The 24,060-nt window shown below is 39.9% G+C and overlaps 1 protein-coding gene and 1 gene segment (V, D, J or C); one reads left to right on the plus strand and one right to left on the minus strand.

The window, feature by feature from the left end:
- Positions 1–24,060, minus strand: part of LOC141556155 (immunoglobulin lambda variable 9-49-like) — a 1,090,947-nt gene that overhangs the window by 548,226 nt on the left and 518,661 nt on the right.
- Positions 9,492–12,465, plus strand: LOC141556000 (uncharacterized). Its single transcript, XM_074289417.1, has 2 exons — positions 9,492–11,017; positions 11,348–12,465. Exons 1-2 carry the CDS (start codon positions 9,511–9,513, stop codon positions 12,259–12,261), a joined length of 2,421 nt encoding a protein of 806 aa, XP_074145518.1. The 5' UTR covers positions 9,492–9,510; the 3' UTR covers positions 12,262–12,465.

A 24,060-nucleotide genomic window follows, 5' to 3' on the forward strand; every position in this document is an offset into this window, starting at 1 on the left:
TCAAGGGACAGATTGTAGAAACAAGAACAGTTTTAAAGTTTTTAAAGTAAAAGCGAGTCAATATTCCAAAATTTCTGGATACAGCTAAAGCAGATACTAATAGGATAAATTATTGCCCAAAAACCATATACTAATAAAATGTAAAAAAGTAATAAATAGAATATCATTTATTAAATATATCATATATTAGTACAATAATACAATAAAAACATCAATACATTGATTACATTATTGAAATACATCAACATATTAGCAATCAGACTAAAGAAGTTATAAAACCAAATCAAATTCTGGTACTCCATCCCCTCTTCTTTACAAGTATGGTGGACTGAGTGTGACACAATACAGACAATGTCAGTTTTTTCATGTGTTGGATTAGGAGGAGATGAAAAAGGCCCAGGTTGAGAAGTACAGATGGCACGTTAACCAAAAAGAGCCACAATGAATTATTTTAAGAAGAATAAATTTTTCTCCTACTGACTTGCCAGAATCATATGAATTCTCTGGTAACAATGAAAGAGTAGATCCTGTCTGAAATCTCTCTATTTCAACAAATTCTGTTTCTCTCCAGTATGAATTTTCTGATGAATAATAAGACTAGACCTCTTACTAAAGTATTCACGACACTCATTACTTGCAAAGAGTTTATCTCCAGTGTGAACTCTCTGATGATAAGTGAGACTGTCTCTCTGACTAAAACTACATTCCTTACATACAAAGGGTTTCTGTCCAGTATGAATTCTCTGATGATAAGTGAGACTGTGTCTCTGAGTAAAACCTTTCCCATAGTCCTTACATGCAAATGGTTTCTCTCCAGTGTGAGTTCTCTGATGTTTAGTAAGGCATCTTGGATTGCTGAAGGTTTTTCCACATTCATTACATATGAAGAGTTTCTCTCCAGTGTGCACTCTTTGGTGAATAGTGAGATTTTTCTTCTCCTTATAACATTTCCCACATTGCATACATACAAAGGGTTTCTCTCCAGTGTGAGTTCTCTGATGTACTGTTAGGCATTCTTTCTGGCTGAAGGTTTTTCCACATTCATTACATAGAAATGGCTTCTCTCCAGTGGAAACTCTCTGTTGAATAGTGCGATTGTCCCTCTGCTTATAACATTTCTCACATTGCTTACATACAAAGGGTTTCTCGCCAGGGTGAGTTCTCTGATGTTCAGTAAGGTGTCCTTGAAGGCTGAAGGCTTTTGCACATTTATTATATAGAAAGGGTTTATCTCCAGTGTGAACTCTCTGGTGAATAGTGAGAGTGTGTCTCTGCCTATAACCTTTCCCACATTGCTTACATACAAATGGTTTCTCTCCAGTGTGAATTCTCTGATGTATAGTAAAGTTTCTTCAATGGCTGAAGGCTTTTCCACATTCCTTATATAGACAGGGTTTTTCTCCAGTATGAACTCTCTGATGAACAGTAAGAGCGTTCCTCCAATTAAAACCTTTCCCATATTCCTTAAACACAAATGGTTTCTCTCCAGTGTGAGTTCTTGGATATACAGTAAGGAAATTTTGATGAGACCCACTGGAGTCTCTGCTCTGGGGACTCCTTGGTTTTCCAATAGAGAGTTCATATCCAGTCTGGAAACAGGAATCCTCACAAAGAGGAGGTTCTGGTAATTCTCCAGCATCATATTCCTGTATAGGGCCCTCTGGGCAGGCTCCAGGATCCTTCAGTACTCACTGGTGAAGTCTGCAGACATGTCCCAGAAAGTCACTGGTTCCTGAATGGGGGTCATGAGAAAGCCAGAAGTCACATCCTCCTTGTGCTCCATTTGCTGCCTGAGGATGAGCAGAGTCTTGATAGGTCTGGCAGACTCTCCATTGAACTCCCCAATCCTGTCAGTTGAGCTGCTGACTGTAGGGCTTCATGTCCAGAACCTCACTTGGGCACCAAATATAGTGTGCTCTCTTGAGCCCCTAAATTGGGGTGACAAAATATACTAGGCTTTATAGAGGCCCCTGCTGGGTGCTGGACTAGCTCTCTGGAGGTTCTTGGGACCAGCCTTGGTGTTAGTTGAGGTGTGAAGGAGGCAGGAGAGCCACCAGGATGGTCAAAGATGAAGTGTCTCTCTCTCCAGTCTTCTTAGCCCTTAAATACCTCAGTACGTCACCACAGCACACTGAGCAAGTGTTAACTAGGGCAGCAGTGCATCCCACAGCACACTGAGTTAACACATGCGTTAAGTATAAGCACCCTGCTGTTGATATGTAAATAGATTAGAGGTGGTCAGGTCCTCCTTGACTTCTCAGGCAAGGTGAAAACATTAAAGGAAGGTGGGAAAGTAAATTATGGTGATGCTGGTGATGGTGGTGGTGATGAGAAGTCATTTCGGAATATCTCAAGAGTCTAAATTAATTTTTCTTAGCACTGGGAAGTACATCTGCTATCCAGAATTAAGCAGCTAAAAGCAGTCCTTACACAATTCACATTTTCAGGTAATGAGTTTTTCTTGGAACTAGCTGGGTAGCTGGATGGGTCAGGGTATAAAGGACCAGCTCTGGAGTCAAGACCTGAGTTCAAATGTGGGTTTAGACAGCATGTAGATTGTGTCCTCTAAAAAGGTTTTGCTATTTATAATTTATAGTAGTAGCAATTCAGGCCTATTTTGTTCTTATGAACCTTCTCCTTCAAGGTATTCTTTTTTTTTTTTTTTTTATTAATTTTATAATTATAATATTTTGACAGTACATATGCATGAGTACTTTTTTATGACATTTTCCCTTGTATTCATTTTTCCAAATTTCCCCCCCCTCCCTCTACTCCCTCTCCTAGATGACAGGCAAGCCCATACATGTTAAATGTGTTACAGTATAACCTAGATACAATATATGTGTGTAAAATCAATTTCTTGTTGCACAGTAAGAATTGGATTCCAAAGGTATAAGTAACCTGGGTAGAAAAACAATAGTGCAAACAGTTTACATTCAAGTCCCAGTGTTCCTTCTCAGATGTAGCAGTTTCTGTCCATCATTGATCAACTGGAAGTGAATTAGATCTTCTTTATGTTGAAGATATCCACTTCAATCAGAATATATCTTCATACAGTATCATTGTTGAAGTGTATAGTGATCTCCTGGTTCTGTTCTTTTCACTCAGCATCAGTTCATTTATGTCTCTCCAAGCTTCTCTGTATTCATCCTACTGGTCATTTCTTACAGAACAATAATATTCCATAAGATTCATATACCATAATTTACGCATTTTCCAATTGATGGGCATCCATTCATTTTCCAGTTTCTAGCCACTACAAAACGAGCTGCCACAAACATTTTGGTACATACAGGTCCCTTTCCCTTCTTTAGTATTTTGGAACCAAAATGGGGGGGGGGGGAGGGTGGAGCCAAGATGGTGGAGAAGATACAGGCAAACATCTAAGCTCTCCCTTACCCTCAATACCAATTATATAATCCAGCCTCAGAAATAACGCTGGACTGGTAAAAATCATGTAGATTAGAAACACAACTTACCAGCTTAAGAAAATCTGGAACTTCGTCAGAAAAGGTCTGTAATGAAGGGAGGAAGAACAGGACCAGCACAGATGGAGAGAGTTTAACGGCTAGCTTACTGTGCCAGTTGGGCTGGAGAGGTCCCTGGGGAAAAGCTACCAAGACAGAGCATTCTGGCATAGGCTGATAGCTCTACTCTGTTTGCAAAAGAAGAGACCAGCAGAGAAGTCAAGCCTTTTAAAAACAAACAAACAAACAAACAAACAAACAAACAAACAACAACAACAACAAAAAAAAAACTGCCAGAAATTGCCTATAGCTACCCCACACCGGAAGTGAGACAGCATAAATCAGGGCATGCCTTCTGCTGTCTGGGGCTTTTCCTTGGGGGCAATTAAGAACCTGCAAGGCAGTGAGGGAGTCACAGCCTGGGGCAGCCTCTAATCCCACAGTGGGGGGCTTGGTCTGAGGCAGTGGAACTTCCACAGCAGCAAAACTCCCACAGCAGTGACTGTGCTTCCCAGGCAGAGACTTCTGGTTCAAGCACAGGGGCTTTTAGGGGGTTAGCTGCTAATATCCACAGCCCCATGGGGGAGGGGGGCAGGGCTTTGGCTTGGGCTTGTGACACTTTCACTGTTCAGCCTCTAACCTTAGGGCAGTCACTAAGCTGCATCATTGGGAACACCCAGAGCCAGGCTCTGAACCACTTCCAAAGGAGGAGGAGGGAACTCTCTCCCAGAGCACTCCCATACTTTTCCACCCTGTTCACAAGATAGCTGCCTTTCATGTCTCTGTTCTGTAGAGGAAGCTGGAAACCCCTTAATCAAAAAGCAGACCCCACTAGCTATAAAAAATGAGTAAGAAATTGAAGAGAATGATTGACAGCTTCTGTATAGAAAAAGAGCAGATCTCTAACCCTGAGGAGACAAACAGCAGACAGTTTCCAGATAATGCCCTGAAGGGAAATGTTACCTGGACCCCATCACATAACTCTCTCCTAGAAGAGACTATTAAAGATCTGAAAAGAAAGTTAGAAGATAAATGGGCAAAGAAAAGAGAAGCTATGCTAGAGAGTAACAATGTCCTGAAATTTAAATTGGAAAAGATAAAGAATTCACAGGAAATGCAGGGAAAAAAAATTTGTGAATTGGAAAAGATTTTAAAAATCATAGGAAAGTAGGATTTCTGAATTGGAAAAGATAAAGAATTCTTAAGAAAGTAGAATTTGTGAATTGGAAAAAGAAAATAACTCACTAAAAAAAAATTCCACAGAGCAAAATAATTCATTTAAAAACTCAATTGCACATATTCAAAAAGAACTAAAAAATGTTAATGAAGAAAATAACTCATTGAAAATCAGGACTGAGGGGCAGCTAGGTGGTACAGTGGATATAGCACCAGCTTTGAATTCAGGAGGAACCGAGGTCAAATCTCGTCTCAGACACTTAACACTTCCTAGGTGTGTGACCCTGGGCAAGTCACTTAACTCCAGCCTCAGGGGGGAAAAAAAGAAAAGAAAATCAGGACTGAAAAAAATAGAAATCCTTAATGTATATTGATGCTAAAATCTTAAATAAGATATTAGCAAAAAGACTTCAGAAAATCATGCCCAGGATAATACACTACGATCAAATAGGATTTATACCAGGAATGCAGGACTGGTTTAATATTAGGAAAATTTTTAGTAAAATTGACAATATTAATTATCAAATTAACAAAAACCTTATGATCATATCAATAGATGCAGAAAAACATTTGATAAAATACAACATCCATTCCTACTAAAAACACTTGAGAGTATAGGAATAAATGGACTATTCTTAAAATAGGCAGGAGGATATATTTAAAACCTTCAGTAAGCATCATAAGTAATAGGGTTAAACTGGAACCTTTCCCAATAAGATCAGGAGTGAAACAAGGTTGCCCACTATCACCATTACTATTCAATGTTGTATTAGACATGCTAGCCTTGGCAATAAGAGTCTAGAAAGAGATTAAAGGAATAAGAGTAGGTAATGAGGAAATCAAACTATCACTCTTTGAAGATGATATGATGGTATACTTAGATAACCTAAGAGATTCTAATAAAAAGTTATTAGAAATAATTCACAAAATTTAGCAAAGTTGTTGGATATAAAATAAATCCACATAAATCCTCAGCATTTTTATACATCACCAACAAAATGCAACAGCAAGAGATACAAGGAGAAATTCCATTCAAAACAACTGTCAAGAGTATAAAATATTTGGGAATCCATTTATCAAAGAAAAGTCAGGAATTATATGAGCAAAATTACAAAACATTTGCCACAAAAATAAAGTCAGATTTAAATAATTGGAAAGACATTCAGTGCTCTTGGATAGGCCGAGCGAATATAATAAAGATGACAACACACCCAAACTAATCTATTTCTTTAGTGCTATACCAATCAGACTCCCAAGAAACTAAATTAATGATCTAGCAAAAATAACAACAAAATTCATATGGAAGAACGAAAGGTGGAGAATTTCAAGGGAATTAATGAAAAAAAAAAGTCAGATGAAGGTGGTCTAGCTGTAACTGGTCTAAAGCTATATTATAAAGCAGCAGTCAACAAAACCATTTGGTATTGGCTAAGAAATAGACTAGTTGATCAGTGGAACAGGTTAGGTTGACAGGACAAAGTAGTGTACAACTATAGCAATAGTTTGACAAACCCAAAGATCCCAACTTTTGGGATAAGAATTCATTATTTGAAAGAAAAACAGTTGGTATTCTTTTCTTAACTTATCTGTAGAACACAGTAATGTGAAGTATAAAGAATCACAAATATCTAACCTGGTGTTAAAATATTCCTTCTATTTCTATTGCTTTCTATGTACTACAGAACAATAAATACACATCAGACAATTTATGAATAGGTTAGCAGATGTTTTAACTATATTGTTTAAGATTATTTTCATTTCCTAAAATATTTAACAATGAATTTGTCAATATTTGACATTTATTGTTTTCATTTTTATGCTAAAATGATATATTCTTTTTAAAGTTTTCTGTTTCAGCTCCTATTTTTCTGTCTTTCTTTATGCTGTCCATTCCTTGACTTGATAAGCATTTAGATATTGTTTATACATGTGCAATCATGTAAAAATTTCTATTTAATCATTCTATAAAAGAAAAGAAATAAACAAAGAAAGAAAATGAAAACAGCATTCCTCAATTAGTAGTAAGACAATATTAGGGTTTTTTTCGTTTTTTGGTTTTTTTTTTTTTTTTTTTTTTTGTGATAGTAGATACTCTTTCATCATTAGTCCTTGCAGAATGTCATAGATCATTGTATTGCAGAAAATTGCTACATCCCTCATTGTACAATATTGCTTTTCGTGGTGTACGATGTTTCCCAGGATCCATTCACTTCCCTTTGAATCATTGTATCTAAGTCTTCTTTTTTGGACTCTTGTTTCATCCTGTCCCTCCTCAAAAGTGTTTGCTTGTAACCACCTTCTGGCCCACAATGCACTTTCTTCCATCACCCTTCCCTCTTGTCAAAACACAAAACCCTCCTACTTTCCTGCAGGGAAGAAGGGAGAATAGTGTTCCCATTAATGGGCCTTCAGACCATATTAGCTATTTGGACTTGCTTTTTTATACTGTTGATTCATGAGCTTGGTGCTACACAGCTTGGAGAAGCAGGGGGTGCACGTGGTACCGGGGAGGGACCGCTTAATGCTGAGGACTAAGGACACAAGGAAAGGCTTCCCCTTTTAAACGCCTGTTGTGTACCGGGGGAGGCGGAGGAGAGAAGGGGAACGGGCTCGGAGCTCCCCCTTACAGACCCCAAACAGCCGCGACCCCGGCGAAGGGAGGGAGAAGCCGGAGGCGCCGTCGGCGGTGACTTCCTCGGGCTGGCGGATCCCGCCCACAGAGACCGCAGCCGCCCAAGTGAAAGCCGTTGGCTCCTCGAGGAAAGCCGGGGGAAGTCGGGGCCGCCCCTGACAAGCAGAGCCGGGACCTTGCCCACAAACGCCGGGGTGACCGAAGCTAAGGTTTCCCAGCAGCCTGTGCGCCCGTGACCGCCGGAGGACAATTCCGGAAAGCCGCGGGCTGAATTGTGGGGCTGAAGAAAACCTTTCCAAATCCCCGGACTGAGCGAGCCCTGCGGTTTGTGTCACTGCGCACGCGTGGCCCCGGCTCCCGCTGTTAGCCTCGGGCAGGAGGACGGTGTCCAGCCTTCGGTCCTGACTATGCGCACGCGCGTGGGCACTGCTGGGCCCCAGTCCTTGAAGCCCGTCGGTGGCCGTGGTGTCTTGCATGCGCGTGTGTACACAGTGCGTGTGTACAAGCTCCTGAGTGTGCGCCAGTACTAGCGTTCGTGAGGCGCCTGTGAGTGTGCGTGCAGCCCCCCATCGCCCGCAGCCTCCCCTCCCTCCGGGGTCCTGCCACCGCCCCTTTCAGGAGCGCCCCCTCCCCCATGGCGGCTGAGCCCCTGCCGCCTTCTCTCCTTGCCCTCTCTCCCCTCCCCCACGTGGCGTCCCGTCGTTGCTGCAGCTTTGGTCTCCTGTCTCGGGGTCCCCCGCCCCCAATTCTTCTCCGGTCACTCCTGCATCCTCTGTCCGGCTCGGAAGCCCTCTCCTGGCCGGGCCCAGCCCGTGGCTCCTCCTCCAAGAAGCGTTGGCCCAGCCCCTTGGAGGGTCATTGCTGGGGGTGGGGAAAGGGGGGGACCGCACACCTCGGGGTCCCGGCAGGGGGAAGGGCCGGAGGCCAAGGTGACCTCAGCCTCTCTCGGGGGCCGGGGCTGAGCCGGGCTGTGGGGCTTCCCATTGTCCCGGGGCTTCCCTGGCTGTGGCTGAGCCCTCCCCACAGGCTGCCGCCCTGCCGGTCCCGGGGGAGGTTTGGGCTGCAAGGAGCCAGAGGCCCCGGGGATGCGGTTCTTCCTGGGCCCGGAGTCTCCCTGGGTGAGGCCAGGAGGGGGCAGTGGCTGGCAGCCCTGGCAGTGCTTGAGACCCCCCCCCCCTCCTCAAGGGACACTGGGGGGATGACTCAGTCTCAGGGCAGGGGTGAGACTTGCCTGGCACCATGGTAACTTGTTATTATTGATTCTTGGGAACGAGAAGTACTTTTCCGTTAAAACATTTGAGGGCTTCCAATTAGATTTATCCCAAGTGGATGGTTCCAAGTGCTGGAGCCCGCCCTAAGTTGGATGCTGTTATGATTAAAAGGTGAGAACTCAGGTTGTCTGGGCAATTCTCTAGCTCAGAATTCACACCTTTAGTTCCAGCCTTTAGGGGGAGTTTACACCTTTGAACAATATTACTTTGATGACTGGGAAAGAGAAGGATCTGTTCCCTCCAAACACTTGGGGTCTTCCAACTAGATTTATTCCAGGTGGATGGTTCCAAGGGCTGGAGCCGGCCCTAAGCTGATGCCAACAGACCTTTTATCTACTTATAATTGTGTTGATTGGCAGAGGGCCTCAGAGAGTGGGGGAACTCTGGGTTCTATAAGGCCCTTCAGCCAAGAGAGAACCTGGTGAAAATGTCTGGTTTAGTTCCCACCTCCCTTTGGTGTTCTCACCTCTCCTGGGAAGTCAAGCTGAGAGTTACCACCTGTGTTCTATTTACATATCAACAGCAGGGTGCTTATACTTAACACATGTGTTAACACAATGTGCTGAGGGATGCACTGCTGCCAGAGTTAACACTTGCTCAGTGTGCTATGGTGATGTAATCATACTGAGGTATTTAAGGGCTGAGAAGACTGGAAAGAGGCACTTCATCTTTGACCATCCTGGTGGCTGTCCTGCCTCCTTCACTCCTCCACTAAGACTAAGGCTGGTCCCAGGATCCTTCAGAGACCTAGTCCAGATACTATTTGTTGGCACCCAGTGTGGGCCTCTAGAAAGCATAATATATTTTGTCACCCCAATTTGGGAGCTCTAGAAAATATTTGGCACTCAAGTAAAGCCTTACACTTGAGGCTCTGGTGGTGAAGCCCTGCACTCAGCAGCTCAACTGACAGGATTGAAAAGTTCAGTGAAGAATTCCCTGTGAGTCGTAAAGCCTTTGGTAGCAGATGGAGCCCAAGGAGGTGCCTTCTGGATTTCTCACGGCCGCTATTCAGGAACCAGTGACCTTCTGGGATGTGGCCGTGAACTTCACCAGGGAGGAGTGGAGAGTCCTGGAGCCTGCCCAGAGGGCCCTGCACAGGAACGTGATGCTGGAAAACTACCAGAACCTGCTCTCTGTGGGGATTCCTGCTTCCAGACTGGATTTGATCTCTGTGTTGGAGAAGGAAGAAGGAGCCTGGAGTCTTAAGGGCAGAGACTCCAGTGTGTCTCATCAGGATATACTTGTTGTACATCAGAGAAATGGAGAGAAACCCTTTGTATGTAATGAATGTGGAAAAGCCTTCAGCCGTGGAGACTGCCTTACTGTACATCAGAGAGTTCATACTGGAGAGAAACCCTTTGCATGTAATGAGTGTGGGAAAGGCTTTAGTAAGAGGTTAAACCTTATTACTCATCAGAAAATTCATACTGGAGACAAATACTTTACATGTGGAAGACTCTTCAGCCGTGAAGACTGCCTTACTGTACATCAGAGACTTCATACAGGAGAGAAACCCTTTGTATGTAATGACTATGGGAAAGGCTTTAGTAAGAGGTTTAACCTTATTACTCATCAGAAAATGCATACTGGAGACAAACCCTTTCTATGTAATGAATGTGGAAGACTCTTCAGCCGTGGAGACTGCCTTACTGTACATCAGAGACTTCATACAGGAGAGAAACCCTTTGCATGTAATGTGTGTGGGAAAGGCTTTAGTAAAAAGTATAACCTTATTACTCATCAGAAAATTCATACTGGAGACAAATCCTTTCTATGTAATGAATGTGGAAGACTCTTCAGCCGTGGAGACTGCCTTACTGTACATCAGAGAGTTCATTCTGGAGAGAAACCCTTTGCATGTAATGTGTGTGGGAAAGGCTTTAGTAAAAAGTGTAACCTTATTACTCATCAGAAAATTCATACTGGAGACAAACCCTTTCCATGTAATGAGTGTGGGAAAGGCTTTAGTAAGAGGTTTAACCTTATTACTCATCAGAAAATTCATACTGGACATAAACGCTTTCTATGTAATGAATGTGGAAAAGCCTTCAGCCGTGGAGACTGCCTTACTGTACATCAGAGAGTTCATTCTGGAGAGAAACCCTTTCCATGTAATGTGTGTGGGAAAGGCTTTAGTAAAAAGTATAACCTTATTACTCATCAGAAAATGCATACTGGAGACAAAGCCTTTCTATGTAATGAATGTGGAAGACTCTTCAGCCGTGAAGACAGCCTTACTGTACATCAGAGACTTCATACAGGAGAGAAACCCTTTGCATGTAATGTGTGTGGGAAAGGCTTTAGTAAAAAGTATAACCTTATTACTCATCAGAAAATGCATACTGGAGACAAACCCTTTCTATGTAATGAATGTGGAAGACTCTTCAGCCGTGAAGACTGCCTTACTGTACATCAGAGACTTCATTCTGGAGAGAAACCCTTTGCATGTAATGTGTGTGGGAAAGGCTTTAGTAAAAAGTATAACCTTATTACTCATCAGAAAATGCATACTGGAGACAAAGCCTTTCTATGTAATGAATGTGGAAGACTCTTCAGCCGTGAAGACAGCCTTACTGTACATCAGAGACTTCATACAGGAGAGAAACCCTTTGCATGTAATGTGTGTGGGAAAGGCTTTAGCAAAAAGTGTAACCTTATTACTCATCAGAAAATTCATACTGGAGACAAACCCTTTCCATGTAATGAGTGTGGGAAAGGCTTTAGTAAGAGGTTTAACCTTATTACTCATCAGAAAATTCATACTGGACAGAAACGCTTTGTATGTAATGAATGTGGAAAAGCCTTCAGCCGTGGAGACTGCCTTACTGTACATCAAAGAGTTCATACTGGAGAGAAACCCTTTGCATGTAATGTGTGTGGGAAAGGCTTTAGTAAAAAGTATAACCTTATTACTCATCAGAAAATTCATACTGGAGACAAACCCTTTCTATGTAATGAATGTGGAAGACTCTTCAGCCGTGAAGACTGCCTTACTGTACATCAGAGAGTTCATTCTGGAGAGAAACCCTTTGCATGTAATGAGTGTGGAAAAGGCTTTAGCAAAAAGTGTAACCTTATTACTCATCAGAAAATTCATACTGGAGACAAACCCTTTCCATGTAATGAATGTGGGAAAGGCTTTAGTAAGAGGTTTAACCTTATTACTCATCAGAAAATTCATACTGGACATAAACGCTTTGTATGTAATGAATGTGGAAAAGCCTTCAGCCGTGGAGACTGCCTTACTGTACATCAAAGAGTTCATACTGGAGAGAAACCCTTTGCATGTAATGTGTGTGGGAAAGGCTTTAGTAAAAAGTGTAACCTTATTACTCATCAGAAAATTCATACTGGAGACAAACCCTTTCTATGTAATGAATGTGGAAGACTCTTCAGCCGTGAAGACGGCCTTACTTTACATCAGAGAGTTCATTCTGGAGAGAAACCCTTTGCATGTAATGTGTGTGGGAAAGGCTTTAGCAAAAAGTGTAACCTTATTACTCATCAGAAAATTCATACCGGAGAAAAACCCTTTCTATGTAATGAGTGTGGGAAAGGCTTCAGTAAGAGGTTTAATCTTATTACTCATCAGAAAATTCATACTGGAGAGAAACCCTTTGTATGTAATGACTGTGGAAAAGGCTTTAGTAAAAAGTATAACCTTATTACTCATCAGAAAATTCATACTAGAGATAAACAGAATTTGTTGAAATAGATTTCAGACAGGAACCACTCCTTCACTGTTACCAAAGATTTAATATGATTCTGGCAGCTCAATAGGAAAAATATCTATCCTACCTAAAATAATTCATTGTGGCTCTTTTTGGTTAACATGCCATCTGGACTTCTCAATCTGGGCCTTTTTCATCCTCTCCTAATCTAACACATGAAAAAACTGATATTGTATGTATTGCCTAACACGGAGTCCACCATACTTGTAAAGAAGAGGGGATGGAGTACCATGGTCTTCCCTTAAAATGTGATTTTGTTTTTATAACTTCTTTAGTCTGATTTCTAATGTACTGATGTATTTCAAAAATGTAATTAAATGTAATAATGTAATGTATTGATATATCTATATATATATCTAATGTATTGATGTATTTAATATATTGATGTATTTAATAAATGATATTCTGTTCATTATTGTTTTTCATTTTATTATTATATGGTTTTTTGAGCAATAATATCAAAATTTCATTTTGGCCAATGAAAAGAAAGGACTTATTCCAAAAGAACTGATACTGGGAGAGATTGAAGGGTAAAGGAGAATAGGAATGGGAGAAGCAACACATAAGAGTTTGTATAATCTTCAAAAGATGGTGAAGGCTAGAAAAACTTATTGTGCTACAATCCATGCACTCATCAAGAGTGATACGTGACTGAACAAACAAGAAAAGCATGTCAGGTACTGTGCTAAGTGTCGGGGTTAAAAATGGAGAGGAGTCAAAAAAAGGAAACAGACAATATCTGCCCTCAAGGAGCTTAGGATCTAATTAGGGAAGACAACATGCAAACAAATATGACAAAGTAAGGTAACTCCAGGATAAATAAGAAAAAATTGTCACAGAATCGGTATTAGAATGAAAACAGTTAGAGAAGGCTTCCCATAGAATTTAGTTAAAACTTAAAGGACGCCAAGGAAGCCAGTGGACAGAGTTGAGGAGGCAAAGCATTCCAGGCATGGGGAATCATGAGAAAGAATGCTTGGATTTGAGAGATGACATGTTTTCTTTTTTTCCCTTTTATTAATTTTATAATTATACATTTTTGACAGTATATATGCTTGAGTAATTTTTTTATAACATTATCCCTTGTATTCATTTTTCCAGATTTTCCCATCCCTCCCTCTACTTCCTCCCCTAGATGACAGGCAATCTCATATATTTTACATGTGTTACAGTATAACCTAGATATATTATATGTGTGTAAATCCAATTTTCTTGTTGCACATTGAGTATTGGATTCCGAAGGTATAATTAATCTAGTTAGATAGACAGTAGTGCTAATATTTTACATGCAATTCCCAGTGTTCCTTCTCTGGGTGTAGTTGTTTCTGTCCATCATTGATCAGCTGGAAGTGAGTTGGATATTCTTTATGTTGAAGATATCCACTTCCATCAGAATACGTCTTCGTACGGTATTGTTGTTGAAGTGTATAGTGATCTTCTGGTTCTGCTCATTTCACTCAGCCTCAGTTCATGCAAGGAGATGACATGTTTTCTTCATGAAACAGGAGGCTAGTACCACTGGACTGAAGAATACATTTTAGGGAGTGAAATATAAGAAGACTAGAAGGGCTTTGAAGGACTTTGAAAAACTAACAAGACTTTATGTTTGATCCTAGAAGCAACAGAGAATCAATGCTACATGTAGAGTGAGAGATGACAGCTTGTTTGACATGATTAGACCAGTGCTTTAGGAAAATTACTTAAATAGCTGAATAGAGGATGGATTGGAGGAGGGAAAGACCCATCAGCAAGCTATTGCAATAATCTAGGTATGAAGTGAGGATGATGATCAGAGGAGAGAAGAGGATTTATGGAAGAAATATTACAAAGGCAAAATCAAGAGATTATAACAACAGATTTGTTGTGGGGGAATGGCTGCTTCTACAATAATAGATAATGTTAATTCAGTTTTGGACACATTGAATTTAAAATGTCTATTGCACCTCTAATTCCAACCGGTATATATTCCTTACAGAGGCTTTCTTCTCCAAATGAAGACCCATGTCTGCTTCCTAGATTAACCACCTGTGGGAAAATTTGTTGATCTGTTGTTGCCTGATGTGCCATTTTTAAGTCAAATACCAGACTATCACATGCATTAACTGAGACTTGAAGGAAGTTAGGAATTCAATGAGGTAATAATAAAAGAACAAATTCCAGGCATGGAGGCAGGATATGGAAAGTCAAGTACAGGGGGCAGCTAGATCCACAAAGGAGAGCAGTGAAAAGAAATAATATGCTATAAATCTGGAAGGGTAAACATGAAGAAAACTGATAGGATTAAAATGTCAAGGTAAATCTATTTCTTCATCAATTTTCTGAGACCCAGATTATTCAGGATATTTCATCAGAGATTGAGAAATAGGCAGCTACCTGTATATTTTAAAATAAAGTTCAATAAGAAGTTTTCTACAGTATCTTACAAATACAGAAATTATGACTTTGGTAGATGAGACTCACATGTATGAAGTTGTAGAGAGAATGTTTATTCTTCAGTCCAAGGAGATAATTCACAACTAGCTTTTTAGAGAAACAGAAAATAGTGGGGGGAAAAAATTTAAGGAAATGGAACAGACAAAATCATACCTTGAGCGCAGTGTGAAGGATGCAGAGGACCACATTTGGGAAATACTGATGGCCAGAAGGGCACAGTAAAAAGTACCATGGTAAAATCTATATTTAATCCCCTTCCTCTGCTCCTGTTGGGTATGGCAGAGCAGCAGACTGATGGCTTTTACCTGGAGGACATTTTGGAAACTGCTTTTATTTGGACCACAGTTAGGATTCAGCCTTCATGTGGTAGCTACCCTGTACCTCTGGCTGAACTAATTGCATGAGAAGGAAGTCATCATTAGAGGGTGAATGAGTGGCAGTCTGAAAGGAGAGAGGGGGGAGGGGGAGCCTTTCTTGGCGGGTCTTCAGGTGTTCTGGGGTTCGATTCAAGGAAGTCATTATGAGTGAGAGACCTAGATTTCCCTCCATCGGTCTCCTTTGCTCTTCTATGGGGACCAATGATTCCTGGAGCTATGAGGGGATCCAAAGGCCGGAGACACAAGGAGCTTCAGCTGCTTAGGCAATCTGAGAGATGGGGAGCTCAAATGGCTTTAGGGACCACTGCAGTGAAGGGGCTTCTTTGCAGTTCTTTTCTTCCTTTTTTTCATCCTTGCATCCTACCCTCCCTCTGTTTCCTTCCTCCCTTCCTTGGGGTCAGGAGCACCTGTGTTCAAAGACCACCTGGGACATTCACTTGTGGAAGCAGAAGTGAGCCACTGCACCCATTCATGCTTCATTTGTAAAACAATAATCCTTCTTGGACTGACCTCACAGGGTTGTTGTGTGGTTGTGAATTGCTTTCCCAATTCTTCAGGTTCCATCAATGGCAGCTCCCATTCTTATCCACTATTCTCTGCTGCCTCCCAGTACCAAGTCCTGGACCTGAGAGGCATCCCAGAAGCCTTGTCTGATTCCTTCATTTTACATTTGGGGAAACTGAGACATTCATGGCTACTCCCGATGGTTGCATAGAGAGGATCATATGATCACTGATTTGGAGCTAAAAGAGACCTCAGAAACCATCTCAATATCTTCTAAATAAGGAATTAGGCTCAGAAAAAGTGACTTGCTCAAAATCCAGCAGTCAGTAAGGGACAAATCTGGGACTGGAATCCAAATTCTCAAGAGCTTTGTCCATTGTCTCCCAGATCTCTTTGTTCTTTAGGACACCATGCTGGGGTTCAAGGTTTAAGCAAAGGATTTTAGCTACAGGCAGATTTTTATCTGTACTTACTTTCTCCTTCCCCATGAATGATTCTTTTCTGGTAGTCAGGCCTGTGAGACTGGGAATGCAGGAATGGAGTAGCCTTTCTTTTGGAGCAGAAGGCCTTATTAGGCTAAACTCTTAGGATTAGAGAGAGGCAAGAAAGTATTCCCAGACAAATTTGGGAATATATGCTAGAAACTGTGTCCCAAGGTGACTTTGCAAATGAGGTTTGTCAGAGAAATCATTTGTATGTAAGGAATGTGGGAAAGATTTTAGTCAGAGGCACAATCTCACTAGTCATCAGAGTTCATATTTGAGACAAACCCTTTGTATTTAAACAAAGTGGAAAAGGCTTCAACCAGAGATGATACCTTATTTGTCATCAAAGAATTCATACTGAAATAGTGAAATGTTAAGTATGTCAGTCAAGGGACAGATTGTAGAAACAGGAACAGCTTTAAAAACAATGATAAAAGTGAGTCAATATTCCAAAATTTCTGGCATACAGCTAAAGTAGGCTCTAGAAGGATAAATTATTGTTCAAAAAACATATACTAATATAATGTAAAATGAATAAAATATCATTTATGAAATGCATCTATACATTCAGTTTTATTAATATATTAGACACATCAGTTACATTTTTGAAATATATCAATACATTAGAAATCAGAGTAAAGAAGTTATAAAAACCAGATCAAATTTTGAGGGGAGACCATGGTACAGCCTTTTAACAGTAGAAGCCTCAAAATTACTCTTTTGCATGTTCATGAGGCTGCCTACAAAGGCTGGGGATTTCAAACTGCTCTCCGTTTTTTTTTTTTTTTTCTAGCCTCAGGGCACTTACTTCAACTTTCCTCACCTGCTGGTGGATGCATAAATAGCCTAACTATCTCCTGAAACCCGGCTATTTCTCTCTCTCCCTCTCTCACTTTCTACACAACTTTATAAGTGGGAATTTTTTCCCTCCTAATTTTCCCAGTCCTAAGACCTTTTGCTCTTAACACATTCTCCTATTTTTCTGGATTGGCATTCCATGCCCCTACCAACACTGAAAGTTTTCTATTCCAAGCACCAACCCTGGCCAGATTGCAAATTCAAGAAAAACCTTTGGAATGATGGCTGGGGAATAAAATTCCAAATCAAGGTAAATTAAATTGTTAAGAGAGTAAAGATGGCTTCTTTCGTTCTTTTCTCTTCTTGTTTCCTGACTGCAACAGGAAATGAATTAGAAGGAAAGATTGAACCTATTTAAAAACTCCTCAACTACTTTAGACTGATATTGGGTAGTAAAAAGTAGTTGAATTATTGTTAACATTCTAACTGTTTCACTGCTACTAAATAATTTTACTGTTGCCTTGCAGGCTAGATTTGGTTATCTCTGAATGTAAGATCTTAAGAACTTGTTGGAGTGAATTTCTGTTAATGTACTTGAAAGGGGTCACACATCTCCAATTAGGTTCTGACTTTTCTAAAAGCTTCAACACCCCCAATGTAGTGTGAAAGACAGATCCTGAGCATGTCCCTACCAGCAGGGCTGGTCCTCAGGTGCAGGCTCCATGTCTTGGCAGACCCATTCAAACACTGTCTGGCAAGGCCATCACCTGCCAGAGTGAGCATTTAGAGGGCTGTAGGAGAGAAGGGAACAGAGAACTCGGCTAGAAGATGGGAGTAAGTTTTTGACAGAGGTCAGTAAGATCTTCCAAAGGAATGGCTTTGGACAAAGAAATAGGACAGAGAAAGAAATAGCTGGAAACACTCCTGTGATTGGCTCATAATAATCTTTACCATCACTGGGCAAGAATGATTGTACAGAAGTATTTTTTAAATTTATTTTTAAATTAATTTTTATAATTATAACATTTTTTGACAGTACATATGCATAGGTAATTTTTTGTGGGTTTATTTTTTTACAACATTATCCCTTGTACTCCCTTCTGTTCTGAATTTTTCCCCTCCTTCCTTCCACCCCCTCCCCTAGATGGCAGGCATTCCTATACATATTAAATATTTTATATAGTATATCCTAGGTACAATATATATGTGCAGAACCGAATTTTGTTGTTGTTGTTGTTGTTGCAAAGGAAGAATTGTATTCGGAAGGTAAAAATAATCTGGGAAGAAAAACATAAAAAAATGCTCACAGTTTACACTCATTTCCCAGTATTCCTTTTCTGGATGTAGCTGATTCTGTCCATCATTGATCAATTGGAATTGGCTTAGATCTTCTCTATGTTGAAGATATCCACTTCCATCAGAATACATCCTCATACAGTATCATTGTTGAAGTGTATAATGATCTCCTAGTTCTGCTCTTTTCACTCAGCATCAGTTGATGTAAGTCTCTCCAAGCCTCTCTGTATTCCTCCTGTTGGTCATTTCCTACAAAACAATAATATTCCATAACATTCATATACCATAATTTACCCAACCATTCTCCAACTGATGGACATCCATTCATTTTCCAGTTTCTAGCCACTACAAAAAGGGCTGCCACAAACATTCTGGCACATACCGGTCCCTTTCCCTTCTTTAGGATTTCCTTGGGATATAAGCCCAGTAGTAGCACTGCTGGGTTAAAGGGTATGCACATTTTGATAACTTTTTGGGCATAATTCCAGATTGCTCTCCAGAATGGTTGGATTCTTTCACAACTCCACCAACAATGCATCAGTGTCCCAGTTTTCCCACAGCCCCTCCAACATTCATCGTTATTTGTTCCTGTCATCTTAGCCAATCTGACAGGTGTGTAATGATATCTCAGAGTTGTCTTAATTTGCATTTCTCTGATCAATAGTGATTTGGAACACTCTTTCATATGAGTGGAAATAGTTTTAATTTCAGCATCTGAAAATTGTTCATATCCTTTGACCATTTATTAATTGGAGAATGGCTTGATTTCTTATAAATTAAAGTCAATTCTCTGTACATTTTGGAGATGAGGCCTTTATCAGAACCTTTAACTGTAAAAATGTTTTCCCAATTTGTTACTTCCCTTCTAATCTTGTTTGCATTAGTTTTGTTTGTGCAGAAACTTTTTAATTTAGTGTAATCAAAATTTTCTATTTTGCGATCAATAATGGTCTCTAGTTCTCCTTTAGACACAAATTCCTTTCTCTTCCACAAGTCTGAGAGGTAAACTATCCTATGTTCCTCTAATTTATTTATTATTTCGTTCTTTATGCCTAAATATTGGACCCATTTTGATCTTATTTTAGTATGTGGTGTTAGATGTGGGTCCATGCCTAGTTTCTGCCACACTAATTTTCAGTTTTCCCAGCAGTTTTTGTCAAATAATGAATTCTTATCCCAAAAGTTGGGATCTTTGGGTTTGTCAAACACTAGATTGCTATTTATATTCACTATCTTGCCCTGTGAACCTAACCTATTCCACTGATCAACTAGTCTATTTCTTAGCCAATACCAAATGGTTTTGGTGACTGCTGCTTTATAATATACTTCTAGATCAGATACAGCTAGACCACCTACATTTAATTTTTTTTTCATTACTTCCCTTGAAATTCTCAACCTTTTGTTGTTCCATATGAATTCTGTTGTTATTTTTTCTAGGTCATTAAAATAGTTTCTTGGGAGTCTAATTGGTATAGCACTAAATAAATAGATTAGTTTAGGGAGTATTGTCATCTTAATTATATTCCCTTGGCCTATCCAAGAGCATTCAATGTTTTTCCAATTATTTAAATCTGACTTTATTTTTGTGGCAAGTGTTTTGTAATTTTGCACATATAATTCATGACTTTCCTTGGGTAGATATATTCCCAAATATTTTACATTCTCGACAGTTAATTTGAATGGAATTTCTCTTTGTATCTCTTGCTCTTGGATTGTGTTGGTAATGTATAAAAATGCTGAGGATTTATGTGGATTTATTTGGTATCCTGCAACTTTGCTAAAGTTCTGAATTATATCTAATAGCTTTTTAGCAGAGTCTTTGGGGTTCTCTAAGTATACCATTATGTCATCTTCAAAGAGTGAGAGTTTGATTTCCTCATTTCCTACTCTAATTCCTTGAATCTCTTTCTTGGCTCTTATTGCTGAGGCTAGCGTTTCTAGTACTATATTGAATAGTAATGGTGATGGTGGGCAACTTTGTTTCACTCCTGATCTTGCAGGGAAAGGTTCCAGTTTATTGCCATTACATATGATGTTTACTGATGGTTTTAAATATATGCTCATTACTATATTAAGGAATAGTTGATTTATTCCTATACTCTCAAGCATTTTTAGTAGGCAGAAGAAGTATTTTTTGTGAAAACTAAAGGGAACAAAATATCCTACTTCAGAAAAGTTTGCTGGGAGTTTGTTGTTACTGATTACTGTGAAAGAGAAGGATCTGTTCCCTCAAAACACTTGGGGCCTTCCAACTTGATTTATCCCAAGTGGATGGTTCCAAGTGCAGGAGCCAGTCCTAAGCTGGATGCCAACAGACATTTCATGTACTTATATTTGTGTTGATTGGCAGAGGGCCTCAGAGAGTGGGAGAATTCTGGCTAAGGTAAGAGCCTTCATCCGAGAGAGAACCTGCTGACTATGTCTGGTTTAGCTTCCCACCTCCCTTTGGTGTTCTCACCTCTCCTGAGAAGTCAAGCTGAGAGTGACCATCTGTGTTCTATTTACATATCAATAGCAAGGTGCTTATACTTAACATATGTGTTAACTCAGTGTGCTGAGGGATGTACTGCTGCCCTAGTTAACACTTGCCAGTGTGCTGATGTAATCATGCTGAGGTATTTAAGGGCTGAGAAGAATGGAAAGAGACACTTCATCTTTGACCATCCTGGTGGCTCTCCTCCCTCCTTCTCTACTCCACTAAGACCAAGGTTGGTCCTGAGATCCTCCAGAGACCTAGTCTGGACAATATCTTTTGGCAATCAGTGTGGGCCTCTAGAAAGCATAGTGTATTTTGTCACCCCTATTTGGGGGCTCAAGAAAGTACACTATATTTGGTGCCCAAGTGAGGGCCTGGATGTGAAGCCCTACACTCAGAAGCTCTACTAACAGAATTGTTGAGTTCAGTGAAGAAGTCCCCCAGACCAGTGAAGATTCTGCTCATCCCCAGGCAGCAGATGGAGTCCAAGGATGGTGTGACTTCTGCTTTCCCATGGCCCCCATTCAGGAACCGGTGACCTTCTGGGATGTGGCTGTGGAGTTCACCTTTGGGGAGTGGAGGGTCCTGCAGTCTGCCCAGAGGGCAGTGCACAGGAATGTGATGCTGGAGAACTAACAGAACCTGCTCTCTGTGGGGATTCCTGTTTCCAGACTGGATCTGATCTCTCTGTTGGAGAAGCAAAAAGCAGCCTCAAGTCCCAAGAGCAGAGACTCCAATGGGTCTCATCAAGATTTTCTTACTGTACATCAGAGAACTCCCTCTGGAGAGAAACCATTTGTGTGTAAGGAATGTGGCAAAGGTTTTGTTTGGAAACACCATCTCGCTTATCATCAGAGAGCTCATACTGGAGAGAAACCCTTTCTATGTAAGGAATGTGGAAAAGCCTTCAGCCAACAAGGAAGCCTTACTGTACATCAGAGAAGTCACATTGGAGTGAAACCTTTTGTATGTAAGTAATGTGGGAAAGGTTTTGCTTGGAGACACCATCTTGATTATTATCAGAGAGTTCATACTGGAGAGAAACCCTTTCTATGTAAGGAATGTGGGAAAGGTTTTAGTCAGAGACATAATCTCACTTATCAGAGAGTTCATACTGGAGAGAAACCTTTGCAGATAATGAGTGTAATTACTAAGTGGTCTAGCCTTATTACTCATCACAAAATTCATACTGAAGAGAAACAGAATTCGTTGAAGTAGAGAGATTTCAGACAGGAACCATTCCTTCATGTTATCAGAAATTTATATAATTTTTGCAACTCAGTAGGAGAAATAGCTATCCTTTCTAAAATAATTCATGGTGGCTCCTTTTGGTTAACATGCCATCTGCACTTCTCAATCTGAGCTTTTTTCTTCCCCTCTAAATCCAACACATGAAAAAATTGACATTGTATATATTGTTTCACACTGAATCCACCATACGTGTAAAGAAGAGGGGATGGAGTACCATGGTCTTCCCTCAGAATTTAATTTGGTTTTTATAACTTCTTTAGTCTGATTTCCAATGTATTGATGTATTTTTTGTATTAATGTATTGATCTATTTAATAAATTATATTCTATTTATTATTTTTTTTACATTTTATTAGTATATGGTTTTTGCATAATAATTTATTCTATTGGTACCTGCTTTAGGTGTATGTCAGAAAATTTGGAATATTGACTCACTTTTACCATTGTCTTTAAAACTGTTCCTGTTTCTACAATATGTCTCTTGACTGACATATTTCACTATTTCAGTTTCGAATTAAAACTACCTTTTGCAGTGCTGTCTGAATTGATTGTTATTTAACTTATGTTATCATATGTAAAGTAAGTGATTAGCATTTCTGATATATATATATATATATATATATATATATATATGTATATATATATATATATATATATATATATATATATATATATTAATTTCCTTAAAAAAAAAAAGGAAATTTCTTGGACAACAAGGAGATTAAATAAGTCAGTTCTTGAATAAATACATCAAATTCCTCATTGCAAGGACAAAAACTGAAATTGAATCTCATATTTTGGCCAGTGAAAAGAAAGGACTCATAAAAAAAGAAAAAGAAAAGAACTGATACTGGGAGAGATTGAAGGGAAAATGAGAACAAGAAATTATCAATCAAACCAATTGTGACATTATTTCAATTCATTCATATGCCATAGCATTGCTTCCTAATATAATTCATTCCACTTTGATATTTGCTTTTATTATAAAGAAATTTTACATTATGAGGAATCAAATTCTCTCTCTCAGCAATTTCCATCCATAGGTTATGGTTCTTACGTCTATGCATAAATAAAAGAATTGTAATTTCCCTTCCACATGGTGTCTCTTCAAATAGTTAAAGAGAGCAACCTCTCCTCTCCCAATAAATCTTCTTTTCTTCAGACTGCTGGACATATTCCGAGATATTCACGTCCTTCCTAAATTGTAGCACCACTATCAATGGGAGAATGTCTGGACAAATTATGATAGAATAATATTGTGTTATGAGAAATGATGAAGGAAAAAGTTTCTGAGAAACCTGGAAATATTTGTATGAACTGATGCAGAGGGATGTGAGCAGAACTGATCCAGGTTGTGGTCCCTTTAAGAAACTAGTCCTTTCAGATTAATTTATTCCTTTCTGATTCCCAACCCCTCCTAGCTGATGCATTATCGATTCAAGAAGCTAGGACCTTTTATCCACAAATCCTGTGGTCAAAAGCACCCCTTTGAATTCCAATAGGAGATCCCAGGCTCTTCCAGCCCCCATGGAATCTGAGCCAACCAAGCCTGTCTCAGCCCCCATTCTAATCATTTTCTCAGGTTTCTCAAACCTCACAAAGCAAATTCTAGCCCTTCATGAAACTCAGCCAGGAGCCAACTTGGGACTTCAACCATGGGCCCATTTGGCTAAATCTCTCATTACAAAAGAGCCAAGCTGGGGTCCTCTCTTTGCAGAGATTCTACACATTCCAGCACCATGCATGACACCAATGACTCTCTGTCCACTGGAATCCTATTTCTCATGCCTTCTTAGCTCTATCTTCACCTCTTACTAACTAGACTATAATCTTACCTTCAAACCTCATAATAAACCTCTTTTATCAGTTTAGGTTTTTGGGCCTGTAAATTCCTTTACAGCAGACTCTTGCACCACTACTAGACTTCATTTAACATCTCATCCTTTCACCAAATCCAAAGCGGTTGCAGAGGAGCTCTACTTGACTCCCTGTACTCTGAACCTGCCACTAGACCTCAAGTAAACTCTAATTTCATTTAGGTACCCCAAATCTAGACCTCATCAGAACAAGGACAACAATTTATGCAATAGCAATATAGTATGAAATCTTTGCCATCATATTTTATATAAAATGTGACACAAATCCTTGTTTTACCACAATAATA

Source organism: Sminthopsis crassicaudata, chromosome 1 (assembly GCF_048593235.1).
Source record: "Sminthopsis crassicaudata isolate SCR6 chromosome 1, ASM4859323v1, whole genome shotgun sequence".
NCBI classification, from domain to species: domain Eukaryota; kingdom Metazoa; phylum Chordata; class Mammalia; order Dasyuromorphia; family Dasyuridae; genus Sminthopsis; species Sminthopsis crassicaudata.

Bases quoted from the DNA above. Each gene is read 5' to 3' on its own strand.
- LOC141556000 (XM_074289417.1), top strand. From the start codon at position 9,511: ATGGAGCCCAAGGAGGTGCCTTCTGGATTTCTCACGGCCGCTATTCAG. The intron at 11,018-11,347 runs GTAAAAAGTATA...AATGTGGAAAAG, and splicing joins TGTGTGTGGGAAAGGCTTTA to CCTTCAGCCGTGGAGACTGC.